Genomic DNA, 19,117 nt, shown 5'->3' with positions numbered 1-19,117 from the left:
GTGCCGTTGGATTTTCTTTATGCTATAAATGCCTTGCTCAAGGAAAAAATAATTCAGTTCTTCTTTGCACTTGGAGGATTAAACATTGATAGAGCCAAAACAATATGGCATATCGCGTATTTTAGAAATTTTGCAGGGTAGCAAAATAAGAATTGAAGACTTTTTAGCGAACAATTTCACTGAAGAATTTAAATGAGGAAATATTTTCAAAAATTCTAGTCTTAGAGAGCTAGTTATTGGGAAAAAACAATTTAGTTGTATACAAATTTTGCAACTTTGCAAGGTAGCAAACATAAGGATTAAAGACTTTTCATATGACCGATTTTACAGATGAATTTCAATGAGAAAATATTTTCAAAAACTCTTGTCTTGGAGAGCTAGTTAAAAATAAGCTGTCTGTGGAGTGACGTCATGTCATCATGTCATGTCGTCATGAAGTTAGTTGTCGTCATGTTTGTTATGACGATGACGTCATTAAAGTATTTAAGACATTCGCTCACGGAAAAAGGTTTAATTGTAAAATGACTGAAGAACCTACAATGGCAACAGCCGAGGAAGCTGCTCAAAGAGTCTATGCCAAAAAACTTGCTGCTGATAGAGAAAGTAAGAAAAGAAAGCGTGCCGAGGAATCACAAGAACAGTAAGAAAACAGGCTTGCGACTGATAGAGAAAGTAAGGACAGAAAGCGTGCCGAGGAACTACCAGAGCAACGCGAAACCAGACTTGCTGCTAAAAGAGAAAGTGGAAAAAGAAGGCGTGCCGAGGAATCACAAGAACAGCAAGAAAACAGGCCTGTGGCTGATAGAGATAGTAAGAAAAGAAAGCGTGCCGAGGAATCACAAGAGCAACCAAAAATTATCGCCTGGCATTCAGGTACAGCCCAGTCGATGATTATAGCTTGAGTAGATGTGTTCAAATCGGGACTATGTCTAAAATTTGTCCCTACTGCAAGGCCTTGAAATTCAATGGTGAAACAATGCGAATGTGTTGCACCTCAGGAAAAGTTAAACTTCCTCTATTGGCTGCACCACCAGAGCCATTGAAGACTTTGCTTACTGGAACTACGTCAGAATCTAAGCGTTTTTTTTATCACAGATCAGAAAATATAACTCATGTTTCCAAATGACGTCGTTTGGTGCCCAAATCGAAAATCCAGATCAATTTATGCCTACTTTCAAAGTAAAAGGGCAAATTTATCATAGAGCAGGGTCCCTTCTATCATTCTCAGGTGAGAATCATAGATTTTTAGAATTGTACTTCATCAGTGATAGAAATTCTGAATTGAATGCACGTTGCGAAATTTCTCCCGACGTTGAAAGGACAATCGTTTCCCAGTTGCAACATTTTTTCCACGGAAATAATAATTTAGTGCGTCTGTTCAAAACAGCCGTCGATTTGCTGCCTACTGATACGAATAAAATTGTTATTTCCTCTGACAAAACGTCTCCTGGCGAACATATGCGTAGATACAATGCTCCAACTATCGACGAAGTGGCAATCGTTGTAGTCGGTGATCAGTTTTTACCTTGAGATATTATTCTTCATAAGCGAAACGCTCAGTTGGTAAGAATTGCTGAAACTCATCGATGCTACGATGCCCTACAATATCCTATCATTTTTTGGGATGGAGCCGACGGCTATCACTTTAATATTAAATTGATAAATCCAGCCACTAACAAAGAAATGAATAAGAAATGCAGTGCAACGCATTATTCCTATAGACTAATGATTCGGCAGGATGAAGACAATTATATTTTGAAATGCCGTCAATTGTTTCACCAATACGTCGTTGATATGTATGCAAATATTGAATCAGAACGTTTGCTATTTTTCCTTCTGAATCAGACCAAGCTCCACTCTGAACAATACATTCATTTGCGAGATGCAGTTGTAAATGACGGTAATACCACAAACGTTGGAAGAGTAACGATTTTACCTTCGTCATATGCTGGCAGTCCCCGTCATATGTATGAATATGCTCAAGATGCTATTGCGTATGTTCGTCCTTATGGTCGTCCAGATTTATTTATTACATTTACATGTAATCAATCTTGGGACGAGATACAGCAGCTTTTACTTCAAGGACAGTCGGCGGTTCATAGACATGACATTACGGCCCGTGTCTTCCGGCAAACGTTGAAATCACTGATAAACTACATAGTAAAACTTGAAGTGTTTGGGTCAGTGCGATGCTGGATGTACTCAGTGGAATGGCAAAAACGAGGATTGCCACACGCACATATACTATTCTGGCTACATTATAAAATTACTTCTAACGAAATTGATGATGTGATTTCCGCTGAAATACCTGACGAAAATGTCGATGAGGGGTTATATGATATTGTTGTAAAAAATATGATACATGGACCTTGCGGTGCACTGAACGAAAATTCACCATGCATGGCCAAAGGAAGGTGCACAAAGCAATATCCTCAACTTTTAGTACCCAACACAATTACTGGAAATGATGGTTACCCACAATATAGAAGAAGATCTACTGAAGATGGCGGTGAGACAGCAATAATAAAGAAGCGTAACGGTACCACCATCGAAGTAGATAACCAGTGGGTTGTTCCATATTCCCCATTATTATCAAAAACATTTAATGCACACATAAACGTTGAATACTATAACTCCGTAAAGGCAATCAAATACAAATGTAAATACGTCAACAAAGGCAGTGACATGGCTGTTTTTGGCTTGCAGCCCGAAATCAAAGATATCGACAAAATCGTACAATATCAGGCTGGAAGATACATAAGCAGTAATGAAGCTGTTTGGCGAATTCTTTCATTTCCGATACATGAATGTAGTCCAGCTGTTGTTCAGTTAGCGGTACATATACAGAATGGTCAACGTGTTTATTTTTCGGGATCCAACGTGCAACAAAGAGCCCTGAATCCACCGGATACAAAGTTAACTGCTTTCTTTTCGCTATGCAAAAATGATTCCTTTGCAGAAAAAACTGTTGTATGCTGAAGTGCCTTCGTATTACACGCGGAATACTAAAAATAAAGTACTTGAACGTCAAAAACAGGGTAAGTCAGTCGACGGCCAACCTACCATCTTCAAAGATACCACGATAAGAAGACTCTACACCGTTCACCCCAATCAACATAAATGCTTCTTTCTACGCCTACTTTTGGTGAATGTACCCGGTCCGACGTCTTTTGAGTATTTGAGAACTGTAAACGATATTATACATGACACTTACCGTAGTGCATGCCAAGCTCTGAATTTATTGGATAATGACCAACACTGGGATAACTGCATCAATGACCCGTGCGAAACGTCAACTCCAAATCAAATTCGTGCACTGTTTGGAATCAGTCTAACAACTTGCTCTCCTTCAGCTCCTACAGAGTTATGGGGAAAATATAAATCGAAAATATCCGACGATATACTCCATCGAAAACGGTTAGAGACGTAAATATTACTTTTGATTTTACATCAGAAATTTATAACTACACTTTAGTTATTATAGAAGATTTGTGCGTATGTATGGCAAACAAACCTCTTCAGGATTTGGGAATGCCTTCACCTAATCGTACCGCTGCTGTTTCGACATGTGGAGAATTGGATCGCGAACAAAGTTACAGTACGAGTGATCTATTGTCGTATGTACAAAATAACATTTCCAAGTTAACGTCGGAACAAAAAGACATTTATGATACGATAATGCATTGTGTCGATAACAACGTTGGAGAAATTTTCTTTTTGGATGCGCCAGGAGGTACTGGTAAAACATTTGTGATAAAACTGATTCTGGCATCAATTTGATCAAAAAATGATATAGCGTTGGCAATTGCGTCGTCCGGAATAGCCGCAACGCTGCTGCCTGGTGGAAGAACTGCTCATTCCGCTTTGAAATTGCCTCTGAATTTGCATTCTACAGAAACTCCCACGTGCAATATTTCCAAATCATCTGGGATGGGTAAAGTATTGCAGCAATGCAAACTTATTATTTGGGACGAGTGCACAATGGCACACAAAAAATCGCTCGAGACTCTGGATCAATGTTTGAAAGATTTGAGAGGGAAGTCGAGACCCTTTGGCAGCACATTAATATTGCTTGCGGGAGATTTCAGGCAAACATTACCTATAATACCTAGATTAACCCCTGCAGACGAAATGAATGCTTGCCTGAAAAATTCTAATTTATGGGCACACGTAAAAACATTAAAATTAACGACAAATATGCGTGTCCGATTGCAAAACGATGACTCTGGTCAAACATTTTCAGATCAATTGCTGGCAATTGGAAACGGAAAGCTCACAGTAGACTCAATTTCAGGACGTATACAACTACCTGCTGAATTCTGTAATTTAGTGACGTCCAAAAATGAATTGATTGAAAAAGTATTTCCGAATATTCTAAACAATCATAAAAATAATAAATGGCTAAGTGAAAGAGCGATTCTTGCACCCAAAAATATAGATGTCCACAAAATCAACAATATTGTTTTGACCAAGATTCGAGACCAGGCAGTCCTTTACAAGTCAGTTGACACAGTTTTGGAACCAAATGAGGCGGTTAATTATCCATCTGAATTTTTAAATTCCGTGGATCTTTCAGGGTTTCCACCACACGTGCTACAACTAAAAATAGGCGTACCAATAATACTGTTAAGAAATATTAACCCACCAAAGCTTTGCAATGGCACGCGACTCGCCGTAAAAAAAAACAAACAATGGAAAACGTAATAGAGGCCACAATCTTGACAGGGCCTTTTGATGGTGAGGCTGTTCTTATTCTTCGAATTCCCATGATTCCAACGGATCTGCCTTTTCAATTTAAAAGATTGCAATTCCCAATTCGATTAGCATTTGTAATCACCATCAACAAAGCTCAAGGTCAATCATTAGAAAAATGTGGTATAGATCTTAATACTGATTTTTTTTTCCAATGGACAATTGTACGTTGCATGTTCGAGGGTCGGTAGACCTGACAATCTATTTATATGCAGCGACAATTGGACAGCGAAGAATGTTGTATATTCGCAAGTTTTACATAGTTAATTTGTATTGTAGCTAGTAATGAACAATTTCTGTTAGTTTTATGTTTTAATGTCGCTCCTTACTTTCTGTTGAAAAACCTTATTTTTTTTAATTTAATATTTCACTCAAGGATCAAAATGCAAAAATATTTTCAAAAACTCTGGTCTCAGAAAGCTAGAACTAAAGACTGCTAGAACTGAAAGAAAAGGACATATCTATATATATAAAAATAAGTTGTCTGTCTGTCTTTCTGTGGATCAGGTGACGTCATGTTTCTGTGTTGACTGACGTCATGAAATTAGTTGTCGTCATTTTTGCTTTGACGGTGACGCTGAAATACCTGATAAAAATGTCGATAAGGGGTTACATGATATTATTGTAAAAAATATGATATATGGACCTTGCGGTGCACTGAACGAAAATTCACCATGCATGGCCAAAGGATGGTGCACAAAGCAATATCCTCGACTTTTAGTACCAAACACAATTACTGGCAATGATGGTTACCCACAATATACAAGAAGATCTACTGAAGATGGCGGTAAAACAGCAATAATAAAGAAGCGTAACGGTACCACCATCGAAGTAGATAACCAGTGGGTTGTTCCATATTTCCCATTATTATCAAAAACATTTAATGCACACATAAACGTTGAATACTGTAACTCCGTAAAGGCAATCAAATACATATGTAAATACGTCAACAAAGGCAATGACATGGCAGTTTTTGGCTTGCAGCCCGAAATCAAAGATTTCGATGAAATCGTACAATATCAGGCTGGAAGATACATAAGCAGTAATGAAGCTGTTTGGCGAATTCTTTCATTTCCGATACATGAACGTAGTCCAGCTGTTGTTCACTTAGCGGTACATTTACAGAATGGTCAACGTGTTTATTTCACGGAAACCAACGTGCAACAAAGAGTCCTGAATCCACCGGATACAACATTAACAGCTTTTTTTTTCGCTTTGCAAAAATGATTCTTTTGCAAAAAAACTGCTGTATACTGAAGTGCCTTCTTATTACACGTGGAATACTAAAAATAAAGTATTTGAACGTCGAAAACAGGGTAAGTCAGTCGACGGCCAACCTACCATCTTCAAAGATACCACGATAGGAAGACTCTACACCGTTCACCCCAATCAACATGAATGCTTCTTTCTACGCCTGCTTTTGGTGAATGTATCCGGTCCGACATCCTTTGAGTATTTGAGGACTGTAAATGGTACTATACATGACACTTACCGTAGTGCATGCCAAGCTTTGAATTTATTGGAGATAACAACGTTGGAGAAATTTTCTTTTTGGATGCGCCAGGAGGTACTGGTAAAACGTTTGTGATAAAACTGATTCTGGCATCAATTCGATCAAAAAATGATATAGCGTTGGCAATTGCGTCGTCAGGAATAGCCGCAACATTGCTGCCTGGTGGAAGAACTGCTCATTCCGCTTTGAAATTGCCTCTGAACTTGCATTCTACAGAAACTCCCACGTGCAATATTTCCAAATCATCTGGGATGGGCAAAGTATTGCAGCAATGCAAACTTATTATTTGGGATGAGTGCACAATGGCACACAAAAAATCGCTCGAGGCTCTGGATCAATGCTTGAAAGATTTGCGAGGGAAGTCGAAACCCTTTGGCAGCACATTAATATTGCTTGCGGGAGATTTCAGGCAAACATTACCTATAATACCTAGATCAACTCCTGCAGACGAAATGAATGCTTGCCTGAAAAATTCTAATTTATGGGCACACGTAAAAATATTAAAATTAAACACAAATATGCGTGTCCGATTGCAAAACGATGACTCTGGTCAAACATTTTCAGATCAATTGCTGGCAATGGGAAACGGAAAGCTCCCAGTAGACTCAATTTCAGGACGTATACAACTACCTGCTGACTTCTGTAATTTAGTGACGTCCAAAAATGAATTGATTGAAAAAGTATTTCCGAATATTCTAAAAAATTATAAAAATAATAAATGGCTAAGTGAAAGAGCGATTCTCGCACCCAAAAATATAGACGTCCACGAAATCAACAATATTGTTTTGACCAAGATTCGAGACCAGGTAGTCCTTTACAAGTCAGTCGACACAGTTTTGGAACCAAATGAAGCGGTTAATTATCCATCTGAATTTTTAAATTCCATAGATCTTTCAGGGTTTCCACCACACGTGCTACGACTAAAAATAGGCGTACCAATAATACTTTTAAGAAATATAAACCCACCAAAGCTTTGCAATGGCACTCGACTTGCCCTAAAAAAAAACAATGGAAAACCTAATAGAGGCCACAATCTTGACAGGGCCTTTTGAGGGTGAGGCTGTTCTTATTCCTCGCATTCCCATGATTCCAACGGATCTGCCTTTTCAATTTAAAAGATTGCAATTCCCAACTCGATTAGCATTTACAATCACCATTAACAAAGCTCAAGGTCAATCATTAGAAAAATGTGGTATAGATCTTAATACTGATTGTTTTTCCCATGGACAATTGTACGTTGCATGTTCGAGGGTCGGTAAACCTGACAATCTATTTATATGCAGCGACAATTGGACAGCGAAGAATGTTGTATATTCGCAAGTTTTACGCAGTTAATTTGTATTTTGGAACCAAATGAAGCGGTTAATTATCCATCTGAATTTTTAAATTCCATAGATCCTTCAGGGTTTCCACCACACGTGCTACAACTAAAAATAGGCGTACCAATAATACTTTTAAGAAATATCAACCCACCAAAGCTTTGCAATGGCACGCGACTTGCCGTAAAAAAAAAACAATGGAAAACCTAATAGAAGCCACAATCTTGACAGGGCCTTATGAGGGCGAGGCTGTTCTTATTCCTCGCATTCCCATGATTCCAACGGATCTGCTTTTTCAATTTAAAAGATTGCAATTCCCTATTCGATTAGCATTTGCAACCACCATCAACAGAGCTCAAGGGCAATCACTAGAAAAATGCGGTATAGATCTCAATACAGATTGCTTTACCAATGTACAATTGTATGTTGCATCTTTGAGGGTCGGTAAACCTGACAATCTATTTATACGCACAGACAATGGGACAGCGAAGACTGTTGTATATTCACAAGTTTTACGTAGTTAATTTGTATTGTATCTATCTATCTATCCATCTATATAAAAACGAGTTGTGTGTATGCATGTTTGTTTGTTTGTAAAAAGAGCGTTTGCATATGACGTCATTATTAGTACATACGGCTTTGTATATGGACAGACAATGGGAAAGCCAAGAATGTTGTATATTCGCAATTTTTACGTAGTTTGAAACACATATATAAATCTATCTATATTCACAGGTGGGACACAGGGACACAACTACAATGGCGCGTAACTAATATGGCGCGTAACGACTTACGCGCGCGGGGGGGCTTGGGGGGCGCGAAGCGCCCCACCAACTAGGTGTTAGGGTGGCGCGAAGCGCCACCCCAACAGCTAGTATATATATATATATATATGGTATTTTGCCAATTTTCAAGGATACCAAATAAAAGGAATAAAGACTGCTACAACTGAAACAAAAGGATATATATGGTATTTTGGCAATTTTCCAGGATACCAAATGTAAAGAATAAAGATTGCTATAGCCGAAACAAAAGGATATATCTGATATTTTGGCAATTTTGCAGGATATCAAATAGAAGGAATAAAGACTGCTACAACTGAAACAAAAGGTTACGTGTGGTATTTTGGCAATTTTGCAGGATAATAAAAAGAATATAAGGAATAAAACCTATTGCAGGAACAATTTCAATTAATGATGTACATAATAAAATATCTTTAAAGACTTAGGTCTTACTGATTGACTTATTCGAAAAAAACAACTTCAGTTTGATGCTGAATTTGTCTTTGTACTCAGGACACTAAATATTGTTTCACCCAAAACATAAAGACTTTTCTAGTATTTCCGCTCTTTTTCTGAAAAGAAAACTTAATTTGCGCGCTACACAGCAGATTTCGGTCCTATTGCCAAAAAACTTAGGAGTATACGACCTGCAGATAATGGTTTATTAGAGGAGTGTTTTCCAGTTTCTATCCCATCTTTGAAAATTTGTAAGAAAATATGAAATTTTATTCATAAAGTTTTGTAAATAAATTTTAACACAAAGAATGCAATAACTAGTAATTCGGAAAACATACGGCACAAAATTGACTCCCGTATTAAAAACAAACAAACAAAGAATACATAACAGAAAATAAAAGGGAATTGATATGTATGAGGGGAAGGGGATGATGAAGATTCTCCAGAGCTATTGCTGGCTCTGTCCACCTAAGAGAGTGTGGCCTTTCAGCTGGCTCTGGCCAGCTTTGTTGCTAAAAGGGCGCCGAGCCGACATTTTAATTGCTAGACCTTTTTTTTAGAGGGACAAGTAGCAAGCTGGATGCCAAACTTTGCTGCAGTGGGGATAGATCCCTGAAAATCTGAGGGAGAAGGCACCCAACTATTCCAGCTTTGTGGATCTCTATGTTTTTTTCTGTTTTTTTTTGTGATTTTGGGGATCTTTCAGTTTTGTGAAGACTTGTTCTAGTCTGTGGCACAGAAGGTTTTATTATTTTTTTTTCTCCTGGAATTGATGTCTCTAGATTGGGTTCTGATTTTTAACAAATTCTTTAGTTATTATGGTTTTATTCAGTTTTAGGGTTATTTCTGTTTTATGAGTTGTTTCGTTTAAAATCATGGACTACTACTCTGCCTTGCTTGTGGGTTGGGAATTTTTTAGGGTTGGAGATTGAATTTTTTTTTGTTGGTATTTTTAATAAAATGATGGTATTCTTTTTTTTGGTATGCTTTTTATTTTAGCATTTTATATACTTTTAGAATACGTCTATTTTGAAATGAAGCAGAATAAGGAGAATTTTTCCAGGTAAAACCGAAGGAAATTTTCTGAGGGAAATTTTCAGCGAGGATGGAATTATTCAAGGGAATTTTTCAGGGAATTTTATTTGGGGAGGAGCTTTTTATGGCGGAGTTTCTCAAGGGAGGGATTTCTGACACGATTAGCAAAAATAAAAAAAGTCTCTTCTAATGAAAGCAATGAGAATCTTCCAGGGGGATTTGTCAGGGGAAAATTGCCTGTGGTGAGTTTTAGCCAGGAGTTTTGTTTGTTTAAAACTTTTCGGACCATTTTTTTCAAGTTAATTTTTCTTAGTTTGGTTCTTGCCGTGTTAAGTTTAGCCCCATAGGATTTTTCTGAAAGAGGGGGGGGGGGAGTATTTTGTATGGGTTGAGTTTCGTGACAGTTAAATTTTGTTCGGGCTGAGCATTCTTCGATTTAGTTCTTCGAGTTTTCCATCTTAGGGAGGGAATCTGTCCAATGTGCTGAATTTTCAAATGAAAGCAGGCTAAGGAAAATTTTCTAGGTAGAACCAGAGGAAATTTTCAGGGAGGATGGAATTATTCAGTGAATTTTTAGGGGAGGAACTTCTCTTGGGGGAATTTCTCAAGGGAGAGATTTCCAGCATGATTAGCACAAAGAAATACAAAATAAGAAATAAAAGTCTCTTTTCCAACGAAAGCAAGGAGAATATTCCAGGGGGATTTGTCTGAGGGAAATTTTCCTGTGGTGAATTTGAGCAAAGATGGAATTGTTCGAGGTAAATTTTCCAGGTAGGGGGGGGGAGTCTTACACTGAACGAATTTTCTACGGTGGAATTTTTCATGGGTATGATTTTTTAGCAGGGGCAATAGAATTTCTAGGGAAGTTGTCAATGGTTGGGGGAGGCAGATTTACCGGCAAGATTTATAAAACATTATGAAGCTAATTTTCAAAACAATTTTTTTCAGCTGAAAGTAAGGAAAGACATTATAAATTGAAAGTAACATAAATTATTCCGTATATGAGAAGGCTGTCCCCCTTTAGTCCGCGGCTCATTACACTAAATATTTTAGTGCTTTTTTTTTCAATTAAACAACCTTTGATTTTCAGCAGTTGTTCTTAAACAATTTGGACGAAAAGCCAAACTCTAGGCAGAAAGATCAAGGATTTGAGGGGAGGGGTTAGCCGACCTCAAATACAGGGTAACTTCCGGTCTTTTTAAGTTTTAACACTGTTCCTTACTTTCAATTGAAGAAACTCTTTCTTTTATTAAATAATAATACAAATCTTGACAGTCAAGTAAAAATGATTTTTTTTTTCTACATTCCCTGTCCTGCTGACAGGTATGCAATCTTATTTATGGGACAGGGGTTCTCCCCTTCCCTTATGATAAAGCCTTTAATTTTTAGATGCGACGATATATTATCCTAGGATCATTCTTAGAGCTAGTAAATACATTTAGTAATAGAAGCCACTTACAAGATGTTTTCTATTCCTCTATTTAAATTAAAGGTGATATAACTTTCTCTAGCGCTATTGAAAGAATGATGTCTACGACGCTTCATCTAAAAAGCCAGTTTTGATTGCGTCCTATTTTCTGACCTGTATAGAGTTATAAGGGCAGCATTTCTATAGATTATAAACAAAAGTGAAACTACAGCTGTCAGACAGTACGTGATTTATTAAAAAAAAAAATAAACAGGAAAACCAAATGATAAGCAGACAATAAATCGGCAACCGAAGATTAAAAGTCAATTGCTGAAAAAAAAAACATTTACACTACAAGTTACTATATGACAGCAGACATCGTGGTGATGTAAAAAAATAACAAGCGTCACATAGACCGTGTTCACAGCAAGTGTCGTTTTGACTATTGGCCAATGAGACATGGAGATTTTGTAGATATTATCAATTGATGCATCAGGGTCAATAACCAAGTCTTTTGTGACTGTTGATCAACAGCTCAGCTTTGTATGACAAAAATAATTGTTATGATAAAGTGTTTACATTGATTCTTTAGATAAGTGTCAGCATATTAAATTGGTTACTTGTTCTGAAAAGTGAAGATATTAGTAACAGATAAAGTTGAATTATATCAACAAAATAGATATTGAATAAGCAAATTGTAATGCTATTAGTGCAGTTCATGAGCATCAATAAGAAAAATTCTAGAAGGGGGGGGGGCCTTAAAAAAACTAGTTCAGAATATTTAAACATCATTAAAAACAACATACACTTAATATTTGCATGGCAAATAAGCAGAAATGGCCAAACACAGAGGCGCCATTTAGGGGGGGAGTCAGGAGTGGGCGAATACCCACTCCATATTTTCCAGGGGGGCCCAAGCTTCCACCACAAAGGGCCCTTTTCCGGCCATAATTATCCATTATGTCCAACATAATCCATTCTGTTCAAATGACTTGAACTAACTGCACGCCTATTAGCCAAAGAGCGAAATTACCTGACGACCCTTGGGGTAATTACGCTATTTGCTATTAATCATCGTAAACTTTGAAAGCCCACCCCAAGATTTGGCCCAAATGGCGCCTCTGGCCAAACATCTAAATAATTAGCATTATAAATATATTAACAAAACTATTTTAAAGTTGGCTGATATTCTGATGTTTGTTAAGTTAACCAACATTTCAATAATTTGAATAGCCTACTTACCATGGCTGGCTGCATAGGCAAAAGCTTGATTTTCTTGTCCATAAGCAAATCCTAGTATAGCGTGAGCTCCGACAGTTCCGATGACTGAGAGGACAAGCCATAAGACGTTTTTACCCAGTCGATCAACCATATGACCAAAAAGGGGAATGCTGCCACTGATATCAGGTACACTAAACTGTTTATTGTATTTGCTTTATCGGTGGCCATTCCATATTGCTCAGTAAAAAAAAGTTCAAAAAATTTAATCTATAATTAAGTGCAATAAATAGTAGCTATATTTTAATTTGATATTTAGTTTAGGTTAGGTTATTTAGGTTCGGTTATTAGGTTAGGGTATTTTGGTTAGGTTAGTTTAGGTTACATATTTAATATAATTCGCTCTGGGTGGCCCTCCTTCCATAATTTTTTGTTGTAGTTTTCACAATTTTACTAATAAAGTGTTATATTTTCATCGTATTTTGTTTTATTTCTTCGTCATTAACCAAACTTTATTTCTCGAGTGTTTCTTGTATAATACATAAGTAGCTTCTTGAAAACCTTAAATTCTGTATATAAGTCGGCCTTTTCTCTTCTTGCTTTGTAAAAACTTTTTTTTTTTCAAAACGTCCCTTAGACTGGTCTACTAATCTCAATTCGTTTTGAGAGTTAACAATCTTACCACATTTGTCAGTGGAACTGAGCTAAAATGAATTAAGCAAGCACAAATTTACCTAAAAATAGGTATAAATACGCATTGGTTTAATACAAAAATGCATAGGTATGAAAATTACTTAAAAGATTTGAACCTATTTGGCACACTAAAATGTTTCACAACCGATTAGCCTTTTGGAGATTTATTCTAAAAGAAAATGGCGAATTCTTATTGCGTTCAGTGGCAACCCTTGACTCAGGAACCAAATACAACTTTTGATAATATAAATCAAGAAAAGTAACAACAAAAAGATAAAAAAAAGCACAGCAAGATCCAACATTTTAACCGACAAATACCAATCATAATAAATTTCAAATCCTAAAAATAGTAACAAGCTATCCCCAAACAAGATTCACTATATTTAGTCCCTAAACGAAAAAACCTACACAACTGTTTAATAGCACATGTGTTCTTCTCCCCCATCTGCTCAGTTAACCAGTATTCACTCCCAAATACTCGTCCAAAACATTCATTCCAAAACTCAGAGAGCTCTTCACACTCGGATACAATATGAAATAAATTCTTATTCAAACATTAACACATAGGGCAAAAATAGGGGCCAACTACCAGCCTAAACTTTTCCAAAAATTTCCTTCTCTCACCTAAATCCAAATTATCCCCTCTTACTAGCAACAAATTCTTCAATTTCTCTTTATTCAGCCCAAATGGCAATCAGTGCGGGAAGATGTTGCCTTTATTCCAGGAGTGAAAACAGAAGTTTCTGGTTTGACTACCGTGGGTGCGTTCTGGGCTGCCAAATTGACACATTTTGTGTCAAAATGACACAATTTGATGTAGCATCATTCAGTCGAAATGATGTCATAATCGACGAAAATGACACATTTTTATCATCCAAGTCTTGTTTTTTTAAATGGTAACAACAGAAAACTTAAATTTTCTATCTCAAGAAAGGCGACAAATTAATGGAAGCAAATAGCGCTATCTAACAGTGGTACGTTATCATAAAGGTGCGTAATGTTATCGTAAATAATGCGTCCAAATAGGCTGTGGAATCCAGTTTCAAACACCGAGAGTGTTTGGTTTTGACGCAGCGCCGGTTAATGTCGTGACGATAGCTATGTGTAGCCTTTGAAAAATGCTTGCGCAACTGATGTCTATGTAGACTGTGAGTAGAAGCAATGTTTCAAAAAGTATAGATAAGTTTTATTGCATAATGCCTGCAGGCCATAGAAATACAGAATAAAATCAAGAAATAATACTGAGACAGGGTTGCCAATGCTGGTGATTTATCACCAAATTTGGAGTTTTTACCTAAAATTTGGTGATTTTATCAAAAGATATGGCGATTTAGCTGATCAGGCACCTGGCTATAAACCGTGCTACCTATATTATTTTGTTCCTTAGAAGGATTTCAGCACATATCTTCAGCCTAGGAGCTAACCTCCGGCGCTCTATTCCAGGAGTGAAAACAGAAATTTATGTTGTGACCACCGTGTGTGCGTTATCATTTGGGTATGTAATGTTATCATAAAAAATGTGTCTATATAGGCTTTGGAATCCAGTTTTCAACTGCGAGAGTGTCTAATTTTAACGCAGCGCCGATTAAAGTCGCGACGATAACTGTGTGTTGCTTTTGAAAAATGTTTGTGCTACTGGCTACTGGTGTCTATATAGGCTGTGAGTAGAAACAATATTTCAAAAAGTATAAATAAGTTTTATTGCATAATGCCTGCCATAGAAATACAGAATGAATATAAGAAACAAAACTGAGGCAAAGTTGCCATTGTTGGTGACTTATCACCAAATTTGGTGATATTTTCGAAAGATTTGGTGATTTAACTATGTTTGCGCTCTAAATACAGTGAGGTGAATTCTGATGAAAAAAGCCGATCAGAGCGGCTGACTATAAACCGTGCCACCAGGCACGTACGCAGGAATTGTTTTCGGGGGGGGGGGGGACCCAAAACTTTCGAAACAGCAGATATAAAGTAGGACTTTTTTATTTAGTAACTAAATAAATACAAACAGCACGTATATCAGAAAATACAGATTAGCTTTATTCTGTAGTATTGTAGCGGATGGGGGAAAGAATACTGAAGCCTCAAAAGTACGTTTTTAGGCTCAGGTTATGTTCATAGCGATTTAGAACCAGTGATTAATCTATTATATCCCACTGAAAGGGACATTTTAGGGTTAATAGTGCAATATGGGTGCTGTGGGGGGTAGTTCTTCTATTGCGAAAAGGGCGATTTTAATGAAAAATGAGTTTCCAAAATTAATCCTTTAAAAGCTGTACTTTATCCTGAAAAAGGGGGATAGACGTCCTAATATCAAGGATAATTCTATTTTGTTGTGGAAAGCAAACTCTCTTTACAAAAAAAACAAAAAAAAAACAAAAAAAACAGTACAATCGCTAATTACTTCAAGGAGGGTAAAAAGTTGACAGAAAATGGATTAATAATTAGGCAGTGACAAACCGTATGTAAAAACAAAGTTTTTAAGCCTTAATTTAGGGGTCTGGCTATCTCGTACTGGCTAAAGACTGCTAAATGTTCTCATTTTTACCACTAAATACACTTCTGTTGAAACAAACCGTATGTAAAAATAGGTTTTTTAAGCCTTAATTTAGGGGGTTCTGGCTATCTCGTATTGTTTAAAGACTGCTAATTGTTCTTATTTTTACCATAAAATACACTTCTGTCAAAACAAACCGTATGTAAAAATAGTTTGCCGAAAAAAATTGCATACAAAAAAGGCTTCACATATGTATCTAGATTCTTAATCAATGTCCTACTTTTGCCAGAAATTCCAAGAAACAATGGTGAAATTAAACATTTCATAAAATTTCGGGGGGGGGGGGCGAAACCCCCCCCCCCTGTGTACGTGACAGCGTGCTACCTATATTAATAAAGAAGGAAATTGAATTAAAATGTAATCGAGAGCAGTCGTAGGATCTACGTCACTCAGCTCGATTTTATGTTTGTTACAGGTGCCGAGAATATATTTTTTTTATTTTTATTTTAGCCTGTATTCACATTCTAAGTCTAAGTAGGTTGTTTATAAACATATTTCAATTCTTCATCTACTATAATAAGCGGAGATGGGATAAACTCTGGATAAGATTAAATTAAAAAAAAGTTTTTTTTAACTGTAAATAAGGAATAACATTAAAACTTAAAATGAACAGAGATTATTCCGTATCTAATCAATATATATTGTAACGACATAGTTCCCGATCAGCTGATCGGGAACAAGCTGCGGCTCCTGTGTCGTGTTCGGATTGGAAATATCACAATGGTCCGAGGATTCAAATTTTGCTAATACTTCTACGAAATTCTGTTGATTGAAATTGGCCGATCTGTTCTACTCATTTCACTTTGATTATTGAGCAAAATAGTAGATTGTAATGTTAGACTCCAATCGGATGTGGTAATTTAAAAGAAGAAACCTAACAAGTCAGTAGATATTCTTCCCTGTGAAAACAAGTTGCTTGACGATTTTACGCGGGGGTATCTTGACTCGATCTGGTTCGATGAGAGCTTTGCAGAGATTTATTCAGCAGTGAAGCATTCCTATTACTGAAAAAGAGATATTTCTTAATAAAAAAGATACTGAAAAAGAGTTTTTATTTTTGTGGGATGCCTCTTAAAGCGATAAGTTATCGGATACTGAAAAGTTAAAGCTTAATACCGATTAGTTAAAAGTTCATACCGATAAGTTAAAGTGATAAGTTATCGGGCACCTATGTCTCCTATTTAAAATGATTTTTAATGTTGGTATAGTTCCTGACCTACTTTGCACGGGGTAATTATTCTGGTGCTGAAAAAGGTGAAGGAGGGAGGATGGTGTTCTTACTGGCTGGTAACTACTGCGTCTGTATTATATAGATTATTTGAATTGTCTACTGTGCTCACGCTTAGTGACACTTGTAATACGCCAGATAACTAGTTTGGTTTCAAAATAAATACGAGTACAGACACGTATACACGTCTACGAGTAGAGACACGTATAAACACGTATTATTTGCTTCTTATGTAGATTTATGCTGATGATTCCGACAATTTTTTCCCGTGACGATGTCAATAGCGCATTCGACTCAAATTTATATTCTTATAAATATTATATTTATATTTATATATATTATATATATATATATTATTATATTATATATTATATTTATATTCTCATATTTTACTGTCTACTCGAAGAATGGTGTCTATATTACTGGTGTCTATATTACTATATTACTGTATAAGTCTGTATTACGACACTGAAAAATATATATACAAAATTAAAGACTTGCATGAAAGTACTGTGTATTCATTCTTTTATATTAACTTCTTACCCCATCCCTGTCCCGAAAGGGATGCGCCTTGGGCCGCTTACTTCTCCCCTGCTGTTTAATAGTAATTTTACTACACCGAAAGAACCAGTTCAGTCAATATGTACTATTTGTGGTTTTGATGTTTCGCTGATGGTTGACGCCGATGATATTCTGAACGCGCAGTCATCGCATATTTTTGTGTGTTGGAGAATGACCACGGTAGCATAGACTTATCTTTCTAGTCCCAGAAGGGCGAAATTCTTTTTATTATAGCCGTGCTAAAGATATCCGATACTTCCTTTATCCGACAGGATCTTGAACATGCTTTTCCAATTTGGCATCTCATGCAAACAATCAGAAAAAAAATTAAATCCTAAAATTCCTAGAAATCCTAAAAAGAGTCCTGTGAATAATTTTTAAAGAAGGCAAGGTGCCATACTTCCTGCCTCTGAAAAAAATAAGCTAGAATGGAAACCAACCTGTTTCTGAACCAATTTCTATGTTATCTCCCTCCTTCGCTGCTTTTCCTCCAGTTATAAAGAACGTCTGTCCCCTTCATTACAGAAAAAATAAACAAAGTATCCGACTAGTTTCTCATTAATAAATACAAATTCTGCCAAAGTTTAAATTTCATCGCTTGTTCCCCCCCCCCCCACTTTTTAATATAATTACAAATTATGATATTTTGAATCCAGAATCCGAACTCGGCCCTTCGGGGCTTGTAATAGTAAAAAAAAAAAAAAAAAAAAAAAAAAAAAAAAAAAAAAAAAAAAAAAAAAAAAAAAAAAAAAAAAAAAAAAAAAAATATCTAATCAAACACCTTTTGCTGAAGTATTGTAATTTAATTCTCTAATCACATATAAAGATTTTCAGTCACAAATAAAGCAAAACAGCACAAAGAAAAGAACAAGTTCAAAACAGCACAAGGAAAAATTTTTTGAAATGATTATAATGTTATTTCCTTTTTCTCCCCCTTCCAGGCTTTTCGCTGATAATTTTTCCCTCGGTACCTTCAGTTACCCCTAGGACTTTATTCACCGTGCGCTGATATTCTTCTTGCAGTTCAAGTTGGTCTCGAACACGTTTCCCTTTATTGACTTTAATTGTAGCTCCAATAATTTCCTCGACATACATTAATGGAGAACCAGTGATAGATACGGCATACTCCCCCTTTCGTGGCATTCTTCTCGCAACTGGCCCAGTAGTACCATAATAGGGATTAGGTATTATGGGCTTCAGAGTCTCCTAGAAGCAGAGAATTGTATTTTACAAAAGTAAATTTTCAGACAAGTACTTTTTTAGTCTAATATACTTCGAAAAATTGGACGATATATATATATATATATATATATATATATATATATATATATATATATATATATATATATATATATATATATATATATATGGTAAAATTCTAAATAATTGACTTCTTGCTATCTCAGAAAGGGTTTAGGTTAGGAAAATGAAACTTTCAGGGATGAATCTACAGACTAAAGTATGTCCCGGGAAGGTATTTTGAAGAAACTACCTCCACTCCTTCTCCCTCTAGAGGACGATGACCTTTGATGACCTTTAAAAATATGTGTGTTATAAAAGTGAAACCTTGCAAAATAGATCTTCTGCTTAATTGA

General features: G+C 36.3%; 2 protein-coding genes and 1 long non-coding RNA gene across 4 annotated transcripts in view; 1 reads left to right on the top strand and 2 right to left on the bottom strand.

The window, feature by feature from the left end:
* Nucleotides 1–9,522, top strand: part of LOC136040184 (uncharacterized) — a 32,524-nt gene extending 23,002 nt beyond the window's left edge. Inside the window, exon 3 of the long non-coding RNA XR_010620637.1 lies at nucleotides 9,383–9,522. This is a non-coding gene — a long non-coding RNA (uncharacterized LOC136040184). The remainder of the gene's footprint in view (nucleotides 1–9,382) is intronic.
* Nucleotides 1–11,383, bottom strand: part of LOC136040182 (peroxidase-like) — a 99,566-nt gene extending 88,183 nt beyond the window's left edge. Inside the window, exon 1 of the mRNA XM_065724332.1 lies at nucleotides 11,317–11,383. The gene's annotated coding sequence lies outside the window, so the exon portion shown is untranslated. The remainder of the gene's footprint in view (nucleotides 1–11,316) is intronic.
* A 6,921-nt stretch (nucleotides 11,384–18,304) lies between these two features.
* LOC136040181 (uncharacterized) overlaps nucleotides 18,305–19,117 on the bottom strand; it is an 86,971-nt gene continuing 86,158 nt past the window's right edge. For both annotated transcript variants that reach the window (XM_065724330.1, XM_065724331.1), the window contains exon 9: nucleotides 18,305–18,728. In XM_065724330.1, the coding sequence (XP_065580402.1) occupies nucleotides 18,438–18,728 (291 nt within the window). In that variant the 3' untranslated portion in view covers nucleotides 18,305–18,437. The remainder of the gene's footprint in view (nucleotides 18,729–19,117) is intronic.

This window comes from Artemia franciscana, chromosome 20 (assembly GCF_032884065.1).
Source record: "Artemia franciscana chromosome 20, ASM3288406v1, whole genome shotgun sequence".
Lineage (NCBI taxonomy): Eukaryota > Metazoa > Arthropoda > Branchiopoda > Anostraca > Artemiidae > Artemia > Artemia franciscana.
The sequence above is the reverse complement of the archived record's forward strand: the minus strand, read 5'-3'. Positions and strand labels throughout refer to the sequence as shown.